We start from the raw sequence: 10,766 nt of genomic DNA on the forward strand, positions 1-10,766 counted from the left end.
TTTACTCGTTGGTGTGTTGCCACCTTGTTTATCCTTTCATTAAAGTCACCCATTATTATAAATGGGTCATTGATACAATGATACTTGCTAAATATGATATTAGCTCTGTCCAAAAGCGTTCCTTTTGTTCTTCTCTAGCAGGGGCATAAATAAAAACACAAATAAAGGATACATTCAAATTAATAATAGAGATATTACATGAGATAAATCTGTTGGCTTTTACTACAATGGATAAATTAAAAGGATTAGCTAAGCTATCCTTCCACATTAACCAGATACCACCAGAAAGTCCCAAAGTTGCGCTGAAAACAAAAGTCCTAAAGTCACAGTTGGCTATTTCCGAATGACGAGAAGATTGTTTTTTTGTATCACATAATGCCATTACATTAATACGATTTATCGAGCAGAAGTCATTGACTTCAGATAGGGCATTTTTTCTTCCGCAACCTCTAATATTCCAAAAACCTAAATTCATTTAAAACGTAAAAAATAAAAAAGGGAGGTTAATTGCATTAGTTCTTGTTCCTCTTCACTAAGGTTGAGGCCGTGTCTTCTTCCTTCTCCTCTATTTTTCGCTTGGTGGAGTCAGACATGGTTGAGAGGACTTTCTCTAGCGGTTGCTCCACCTCCATGTTTTCACTGTGCTTTATGATAGAGTTATAATGAGGGTGCCTATTTCATTTTTCTCAATAAGATTAGCAATTGAATCATAATTTATGAGCTCAGATGGGAATCTAGGGATACGAATCCAAAGATCAACCCACTGAAAAAGGATCAAACAGAGGTCTCCAAGGTTGGAGAACAAGAATTTCACCCTGGACATGCCATGGCCTTTCATTCCATACAATTTCCTTATCATTAGGAATTGCAAATCGAAGGAGAATCCAATTATTACCAACTTCGTAAAATTGAAAGGGGAGATGGGTTTCAAAAGGGACCCAATTTGAAACCCAGAACTCTGGAGATTTGAAACTATTTGAGGCTCTTTGATTGTGATGTTTAGTCCTTGAAATTTGGAGATTACAAAATACATGTAGATAATTGTTCAGATTGAGCTTTTTACGGGATTTGATAGATGCTTTTGTGGATTTCGTTGTGTTTGGTTGACGATTACCATTAATTCCTTTTTGTAAGCATATGATGTTGGGTTTTGAGATAGAATTGTGCTTGGATACACTGGGCTCTTTCCTTGATGATAGATTTTTACCAGAAGACATGCTGAAATTGTATTTCATTACTTTTAATCAAGAGAAATGAGTGGAGTAGAATGGAGATGGCTAGTAGTAGCTTAGATCTAGTGTTTTTCGTAGGTTCTGGTCTCTTTTTCTTGTTGGGGTTGTTGGCTAACTTTCTCTCTAGTTTCATTTTTTATCTGCTCACTATTCTTTGAACTTCATGTATTTAGTTATGCAAAAACTATTAATTGTAGATTGTGCATTGTTTAAGTGAACTGATGAAAAACAAACCCAAATAAATTATGAAATTGATAATGAAAACTTATTAACCCTGATTGAATCATAAATAGTTATGTATAGATCCGGATAATGATAATTCATTTCTTTAATTGGAGATAGTTCTTCCTCATAGCATGAAGAATCTCAATGACCTTAACTCCAGCAATTACCTTGCCTTCGGCCGATGGTGGTTTGTTAGAGGAGAAAATGATATATTGAGTTAGGGGGTGGAAAACATGGAATTTATGTGAAGGTATAGTCGCCCATTCATGTTTAAAACGTGGACATTATCTAATAAAATACGAAAATTGTTTTTTATTAATTTTTTTTTTTAACGTCTAATTATTTAAAATAATTTTTAAAATTCTTTCAGATTAAGAAAATAATTTCTTAAAGTACTCCGTAGAAATCAAGGAATGGACTACTTTTACGCGAAGTACTTCGTTGTCGATACTCAATAATACTGCTCAAGTGAGGTTGAGGTGATGGAGTAGTGACATCGCTGCTATCTCGTATCCCTAAAATCTTAGGATCGAACCTCATGGGAATTATTTGAGGGATTTTCTTTTATCTCCCTCTCAAATGAGCCCTTTTTTCTTACCATTTTTTAAAAAAAATAAAAAATAAAAAATAATACTGCTCAAGTAGTCAAGTCCTCATATAGTCAGATTTGACAAATTTTCCGATATTAAAGACTTTGACTTGTTGACCTGTAAGCCTTGTCGTCGCTCTTGCTCAATCTAGGGTTTAAGAAAACCCTCTGAAATCAAAGGTACCCAGAATCTCTCATTAATGGATTATGAGAAGAAGAATCTCGAAGATACAGTAGTACCCTATTTCTTTTTTACTTATCTTGATCCACTTTACTGGTTTGTTCTCTCTCCCCTGTTTCTAATTTTAATTTCACTCTAAAAAAATTTGCTCAAATTTATTGCATCTAATTTAATTTCTAAAATTTTCTTTTAAGAACGATAGATTTGCTAAGGAAGAAAATTATGAATGGCTCAAAGATTATTCCCATCTTTGTCACCTAATTTTGGAGAATATTCAACCTAATTCCTCTGTATTTTCTCTGTTTCATTTTTTTGTTTTTTTTTGTTTTGCATGGTAGAATGTTAATACTGAAGTATTTTTTATTTATTTATGTTAATTTTCTGGGCTTGATATGAATTTGATAAGTTTCATTTGTTCAATTTTTAGGTTTTGGAATTGGGTTGTGGAAATTCCCAATTAAGTGATATAGCCTTCCACGGACATGCTCGGATATTTTTAAGGTGTGCATCATTTTGTGCTTATTCAATGTGTTGTTGTTGCTAATTGTTTCCCTTTCATTAAAATTCAATGTGAATTTAGAGAAGATTCGAGGTTTAATCACTTGTGGAAAGTATGATTGTCAAGTTGTTTATCTTGACTGATTTTGAATGTATTTTGGTTTAGCAGTACTGATTGTTGCACTTTCTTGCCCCTTTATCTTAACTTGGATGATTTGTGCTGCCTTAAATGTCAGAAATAAAGGCCATGGTTGCAGACATGCTAGACTTGCCATTCGCAGATGATTCTTTTGATGTTGTTATTGAGAAAGGAACAATGGTGAGAACAATATTAGTAGCTTAGCCTTAAATATTTCTTTTGTAAGTGCAAATTGACTTTTAATTTGCCAAGTTTGGATATACTTGTCATTCAAGGATGTATTGTTCGTGGACAATGGTGATCCATGGAACCCAAAAGCTGAAACCATTAGCAAGGTCATGGCAATGCTCCAAGGCATCCACCGGGTATTGAAGCCAAATGGTATCTACATATCAATTTCGTTTGGGCAGGTAGTACATTCAAACTTTGGTTCACTGAATCATATAAGCTCTAGCATGGATTTTTCTCCTCTTTATTTCTTAACTTTCTGTTGCAGTCACACTTTAGGCGTCCATTATTTGAAGCTCCTGATTTTACATGGTCAATGAAGTGGAGCACTTTTGGTGATGGATTCCATTATTTCTTCTACACTCTAAAGAAGGTTAGGTTAATTTCTTATGTTTTATGAACTAGGTAGGGTTTTAAGTGTGAGAACATAACCAACATTCATTTACTGAAAGGAAATTGTTACATATTCCTATAACCCGCATTTTGAGTCTATTCTAATTTATAACACTTGAAGAAACAATTTTTTATAGACTAAGGTTATCTTGTATAAGCTCTTGGAATATATCACCTGTTATGTTACTCAGATTTATGGATACAGTGCCAAGTGTACAACACAACCATCATGAAAACTTTGCATATATTTTTGTCCAAAATGAACTTACTCATGTTTGATGTTGAGCTTCTGATTTGAGCACTTGAGGTGAAATGGAGAATCAAAGTGATATTGAACTTATAGAACACTTGTAACTAGAATATGAGGAGAATAGTAGACAAGAGGACTTGATTTGTGTGTCATAGAAATCTGTATACCGCTTTACCGGTGCATGTCATTCATATTATTGGATGCATGTATGCTACTATGCTTCACTTAGCTTGCAATAATTAGGCCAAATGATGCTATCTTTTCTTTCCAATATGAAATTTGAATCCCATGAGACTGCATCCTTTCGAAAATGATTCTTAAAAATTTGATCATGCATAATTATGTTCAGCTCTGTAATTATGCTAAATTTCTTAATGCAAGTGAATTAAGTTTTAAGTTTCTATGCTGCAAACCACAGGGCACAAGATCATTGAATAGTTATCAACCTTGTGAAAGGCTAAACCTTAGCTTCCATCAATCTGCTTGTATCAAGATGAATTGGAAGGTGAAGATTTCTTATTCAGGACCAACATTGATGAACCGGAGGACAACTAAAAAGGTGAAGTGGACAAGAAGCAGTGTCATTGTAACAGGGTCTTTTGCAATCTTATTCTCTTGTTAACCTTTCTAATGGTGATCATGAATTATGTTTTGCATATCAAATCATTAGTCCTTATTTGCTCAAATGATTGGGCAGATCTTATTGGCCAGGTTTGGTAATTAGAGTTTTGACAAAAAAAAGAAGCTTATTTGACCCAATTAGAGGTTTGGTTGCATAAATCATTTAATTTGGTTGTTTGGTTAAAGAGCTTTTTAAATGAGCTGATTGAGGCACAACTAATTTGTGAAAAGCTAAAAAATAGAGCTTTTTAGATTAGCTTATTGAGTAATGGATGTCAAATGACAATTTCATCCTAAAAAGTTACTCTAATTTACATTCTTGCCCTCCCACTTCTTACCTTAGTGAAGTAAAAATGAATTGCTAATGTCCTACATTGTCATTTCATGTGTTCAACTAACAAACAACTACAACTAAGAATCAAATTTTACCAAATAACTCTCATAATAAGCTCTTACCAATCAGCTAGTCAAAATAGCTCATGCAATCAACTCTTACCAATTAGCTAATCGTTAATTACTAAACAAGGCCATTATTTAATTGCGTGATCCATATTGCATTAGGAATTGTCTTCTGAGACCGTGTCCTAACGTTTTCTCTTTATCATACCTTATTACAAGTAAAACAAATAAAAAATTGTGTGATCCTTACGATTGGAATTGGACATACCAAATGGGCTAAGCCCAATCAAGCCTATTTCAAAAATACTTTGTAAAAATCAAAATGAGATACTTAAACATAAAACAGGAAGCATGTCATATACTTGTAAGTTGTAACACAAATATTCCGTACATTGATCCTTTAAAAAAAGAAAATACTTTGTAAAAATCAAAATGAGATACTTAAACATAAAACAAGAATTATGTCATATACTTGTAAGTTGTAACACAAATACTCCGTACATTGATCCTTTAAAAAAAAAAAAAAAAAAAAAAAAAAAAAAAAAACTCTGTTATATAATTTTGATCTTGAGAAAAATAAAATTATCTTACCATTTGTGTACTATCTGAACATTTAAAAAAAAAAAAAAAAAAAAGTCAAGGTCAACTGGAGGACGCGCTCAGATTTTTTATTTATAATAAAAGTATAAATACACAAGATAAAACTCATCTCACCAGAAACAAGTTGAGTTAACGACTCAAAACCTAGTATCTCCGCAAAATCCCATCATATCACTTGTTTTTCTTCTCTCTATTTTGCTTGCTTTCTTCTGGATTACATGGATGATAGCGAGGCCGAGTGCGACTATTATTCGCACAACTCCAGCGATGACGACCTTGAGTTTGACGATATCAAACCCGATCATCAATGTCATTCTCTCCCTTCGTGTCAGGTCCTGTTTATTTTTTCTCTACCTTTTTCCTTTAATTTATTATTACTCCCTCCGTTTCTTAAACATTGTTATCCTAATTCTTAAACTACTCTTTCTTATTTCAATCTGATCTAACGTTTACGTAGTACAGTACATATCATCAAAATAAAAATTGAAGGAGATGATGGTGATATTATGTCATTCTGTGTTTTGAGATGATCACGGATTTCACACGTCACTTTCCTAGGTTTAATGAATTATTCCGTATTGATACTTTTTTCGTCTCTAATATTATAATTTATCTTATGATTTTGTGGTCATGTGAAATTGAAATTTGACTCAGTTTTTTTAACTTTTGATCACAATAAGCCAATCTGACCTATTATTTAGGGACGTAGTTAGTTATGATTTTTTAATTTTTTGCTCATTAGCAACTCAACTTAGACCAATCAGTGTGTTGCTTTTAAGTGACAATACTCAAAACCTCAAAAAAAAAAAAATTATGATATTTATATTATGTTACTGTATTATATTTTTTTTTTAGCCATTAAGTCCATAATTAACTTGGGATTTCATTAAAAGAATTAAGATAATTCTGATATATAAGTCTCGTTAGTTTCATATATTAAACTTTATTAACAAATAAGATATACAAGTTCATGTGAAAAGTGATAATTAGGTAATTGATCTTGACAAATTGGCTTAATTGACTTGTAATTAAATAGTGGAAAAAAAGGCTCTTTTTTAAATAAAGCATTCTTCAATTTTATTTTATTTTCCCATTTTATTATACATACATAGTAATAAGAAATAGGACCGATAAGAAGTGTTTTCTAGTTAGATGCCTTTCTTAGGAGAAAAAGCTAAGCAAAAAATGACAAGTTGTTGAATTGAAGAAGCAAAGTTGAGCTCTACTTTTATGTAGTGTAATTTAAAAGTGTTGGAACAGTTTGTTCCACTAAGTTCTTTTCCACTTACACTAGTAAAAAAGTATCTCTAATTAATAACGTTATGAATTAAGGTAATCTCCCGTTCTGTAACAATTGTAATATTGGATGGTACTCCGTATTACTAATAAACACGTGGCCTACCTGCTTTTGGTAGGTAGCGTCATGTTATTTTTCTCTCTTCCAACTTTCTTTGCAAAGTTATTGATTAATTTTGGAAGTTTGAAAATCAAACAAATGGTCTAAAGTTGGTCATTCTAGCCTCCATGGACTTCATACTTGCGAATTACACTGCCTTGAAATTAAATTCTTAAATGAAATTCTATGAAAAATCGAAACTCAAATTGTTACACCTTGATGTGGTACTTGGAGGCTGCTAAACGAGTAAACGTTATCAGCATTGGCTAAGGTCATCTCTTCTTTGTTTATTTGTCATTTTCGTAAACAACATTAGGAATCGATTTTTTTTTTTTTTATATTTCATTATCTGCACAAGGATGATCTGATATACAAGAATCTGCTTAAATCGGTCAATACGTGTCAAATGATATTGGAATTACCAAGAGTCCAATAATATTGGGATTGCATATGATCAAGTTATGATTTCCTATATTCTGGTTCATGCAGGTGATTACAAGCGACTCTCTATTAGCTGCACAGGTATTCCTTACCCTTTAATTCTTTCGATCAAGTTTACTTTTTGAAATAGTCTTTCGAATTCCCTATTTTTAATTTTAGGATGACTTCTTCTTTTCTGTCAGTGGGATGTTTTACAAAGAGTGATGGATTTACTGATGGTGGGAGTACACCATGCTCGAACTTTACTTATTCATTACCATTGGGATGTTGATAAGCTAGTCACGGTGTTTGTGGAGAAGGGCAAAGATCACTTGTTTGCGGAAGCTGGAGTTAAAATGATTAATTGCCCTGATCTTGGCACCTACTTATCACCTTCTTCAACTGTCTTCTGTAATGTTTGCATGGAGGATGTTCGGTACAATGAAGCGACTCAAATGGATTGCCAACATTCGTTTTGCAACAATTGTAAGTATTCCTACTTCACTAAACTTTATGCATTTATGTAATTATGTACTTGTACTCAAACTAATGCACAATTATGGTCTACATTGCTAATGAAAATGATCTGGTTTGTTGGCACGAAAACATACACTACCATGAATCGGATTCTGTAGTCCAATCACAGAGTAATTTGTGATATTTTAGGTATATGATTTTCTTTACCATATAGGAATGTAAGTTTACCTGAAATTGGACCTCAATGCCAAGGATCAACTAGGAGTTCGGAGTTCCTATTTTCCTATACCTTTGGGGCAAGGATTTCATTTGGCTACTTTGTATGTCTGTAAACTGCAATAGCAAAATAAAATAAAAAACTTTGAAACATTGTTAGTGCAATTTATATACATGTTAATGTTTATTAATACATCTTTATCTCTGCTACGATAGTTTTTACCTGTTCATATGTTAACTAATAACACAATTATATCTATTGTACTTCGTATATGCTTTTTAGGCTGGACAGAGCATTTTATTATGCAGATAAGGGAGGGTCATAGCAGGCGAATTAAGTGCATGTCACACAAATGCAATACAGTATGTGATGAATCTGTCATACGAAACCTAGTAAGCAAGAGAGATGAAGATCTAGCAAAGAAATTTGATCGATTTCTACTAGAATCCTACATTGAGGAGAATAAATTGGTGAAATGGTGTCCGAGTGTTCCTCATTGTGGAAATGCTATACGTGTTGAGGGTGATGTGCTATGCGAGGTGGGATGTACATGTGGGTTACAGTTTTGTTTTAGCTGTTTATCAGAAGCACACTCTCCTTGTTCATGTTTGATGTGGGAGTTGTGGACAAAGAAGTGGAGAGATGAATCGTTGAACCTAAATTGGATTAAGATCAATACGAAGAACTGTCCATCATGTCTTAAGCCTGTGGAGAAGAATGGAGGCTGCAATATTGTCAGATGTGTGTGTGGAAAGCCTTTCTGGTGAGTTTGTTCTGCTCTTTTATTCTTTTTGTCTTTTCATTTCTAAGAATTCTGAACAAGTTCCGATTAGAAGGCTAGGCAATCAATAAAAAAATTTCAATGAAGTATTTACTCGATTACAGAACTTATAATTGGACTTATTGTTAACTTATTCTTACAACATAAAAAGTTAATAAGATGAAGAGAGTATTTTTAAGATATAATACAGAATTAGATATGCTCTGTGCTATTATCGACTTTGCTAAGTGTGTTTGATATTGTTTCTAATAGTTGGGTGTGTTTGCAAGCAAAGAGCTACAACCATGCCTGTGGGCGTTATGTAGACCCAGGAGATTCAGTTGAGCTTATAAGAAAGGCCCTCTACCGATATAGGCACTATTATGAACGGTTTAAAGCACATAGAGATTCCTTAAATCTTGAGACTGAACTAGAGAAAACAGTAAGAAAGAAGATATCCTTTTGTGAAGAGGAGACAGGGCTTCGAGAGTTTAACTGGTTGGAGAAAGGAATGTGTGTATTATTCAGGTCAAGACGGGCTCTATCATACTCGTATGCCTTTGCCTTTTACATGTTTGGAGATGAATTATTCAAGAATGACATGAGTAAACAAGAGAAAAAGATTAAGCAGAATCTATTCGAGGATCAGCAACAGCAATTCGAGGCTAATGTTGAAAAACTCTCAAAGTTAGTAGAAGAGCCATTGGAAAAGTACTCTGTGGATGATGAAGTCAAGGCTATAAGATCAAAAGTGATGATTTTGTCTAATGTTGTTAGCAAGTTCTGCAAGAGCATGTAAGTGCTGCATTTTCTCTATCGACACTTACAAGCATGTTTCGTGTTTTTTCAAGTTTAAATTCCAATGCTAATCTTGCTTTAACAACAATGATGCAGGTACGATTGCATTGAAAATGATTTACTAGGCAGCCTTCGTTGCAATATTCATAATATCGCGCCTTACAGATCAGATGGAGTTGAGAGGGCTTCTGAGCTTTCTGCTAGCCTAACTAACATGGGCAGTTGAGGCGTACCATCAGAGGAAGAGATAAATGGTAAATAGATTGGTACTTAAATAGGGTGTAATCATATTAACCATATTGTACATGCTTAAAATTCACAATATTAAGATGATAGCCTGAGCTTAGAAAGGGAAGATTTTACATTGTAACAGAGCTGTATAATTAACGAACTTTTGATGGTTTTGTAGGGTGGATGGTGGAAATTGATGAATCTTCAAAATTTGATAAGTCAAATAAAAGGTTGAAGGCGAGTTGATGCATGCTAGATTTGGCAATGATTCTACAGTGCACTGGCAGATTCAGAGATTTCTTGTGATGAATTCATCCAAAGAGTTTCTTGATTTTTCATTAATAAAGGTCCGCGCCTTGAAATAGCAGCTCGATACTTGATAATTTATCCAAGAAAATCATGATTGTAAAGATTGAGGATTATTTTATCTTTTACTCCACCGATAAGAAATTTAGTGTCGCATAAATAATGTTATGAACTAAAGAGCAACAATTGGTAGTAATTTAGACATGATTTGATCTTACATTTTCAATACCTATCCTCCGTGAGTACCGTGACTTTAACAAACTAATTAAGCTTTAGAATTTATAATGATTAGTTGAATTATGGATTGTGTTAAGCATCTGATGGTTATGGAAGCCAATAAATTTAGATGTTACAGTTTAGTGGTTGCACATAAAGTTATATAATAGGTGGGAGGAATATTGCATTTTAAATTGCAATTATACCTTTAAATTTATAGCAATGTAAATTGCAAAACTTTGATTTACAATGTATGTAAATGATATTATGAATAGTCAAACTATGATATTATAACACAAAGGTTGTTTCATTTTTGGAAGGCCCAACAAATATTGTATCATTTGTGGCAATTTAGTGTCAAATTAGGTATTATTATTGATTTTTTAAAATTTCCTAGTAAAAGAGTTTATGTTTTGGGGAGGAGACTTATCAATCTATCAAAATAAGGGCGTGTTCAGCAAAATAGAGTTGTGAATGTAAACTAATAATTTTATTCCGTACCTTTTAATAGAAGGTACCTCAACTACTAAAAGTCTAAAAGTTACCAAACCACTATAATGCCGATTTTGAATTCTTGATTATTTTTTTTA

At 33.0% G+C, this 10,766-nt stretch overlaps 2 protein-coding genes across 3 annotated transcripts; both read left to right on the forward strand.

Annotated features, from left to right (window-relative positions):
* Window positions 1-2,246: 2,246 nt before the first annotated feature.
* LOC110698922 (methyltransferase-like protein 13) lies at window positions 2,247-4,433 on the forward strand. Its single transcript, XM_021876427.1, has 8 exons — window positions 2,247-2,279; window positions 2,422-2,517; window positions 2,655-2,763; window positions 2,956-3,044; window positions 3,140-3,274; window positions 3,361-3,465; window positions 3,855-3,881; window positions 4,204-4,433. The coding sequence occupies exons 1-8, from the start codon at window positions 2,247-2,249 to the stop codon at window positions 4,288-4,290; spliced, it is 681 nt and encodes a 226-aa protein (XP_021732119.1). The 3' UTR covers window positions 4,291-4,433.
* An 886-nt stretch (window positions 4,434-5,319) lies between these two features.
* Window positions 5,320-10,188, forward strand: LOC110698514 (probable E3 ubiquitin-protein ligase ARI1). Of its 2 annotated transcripts, none has more exons than XM_021875957.1 (7): window positions 5,320-5,687; window positions 7,241-7,273; window positions 7,375-7,657; window positions 8,148-8,628; window positions 8,899-9,420; window positions 9,520-9,677; window positions 9,833-10,188. In XM_021875957.1, exons 1-6 carry the CDS (start codon window positions 5,574-5,576, stop codon window positions 9,647-9,649), a joined length of 1,563 nt encoding a protein of 520 aa, XP_021731649.1. In that variant the 5' UTR covers window positions 5,320-5,573; the 3' UTR covers window positions 9,650-9,677; window positions 9,833-10,188. The 2 variants fall into 2 exon arrangements, with proteins under 2 accessions (XP_021731649.1, XP_021731650.1); XM_021875958.1 differs by lacking the exon at window positions 5,320-5,687 and adding an exon at window positions 6,454-7,022.
* The last annotated feature ends 578 nt before the right edge of the window (window positions 10,189-10,766 follow it).

The sequence above is a fragment of the Chenopodium quinoa genome, unplaced genomic scaffold (genome assembly GCF_001683475.1).
Source record: "Chenopodium quinoa cultivar QQ74 unplaced genomic scaffold, ASM168347v1, whole genome shotgun sequence".
In the NCBI taxonomy this organism is placed as follows: Eukaryota; Viridiplantae; Streptophyta; class Magnoliopsida; order Caryophyllales; family Amaranthaceae; genus Chenopodium; species Chenopodium quinoa.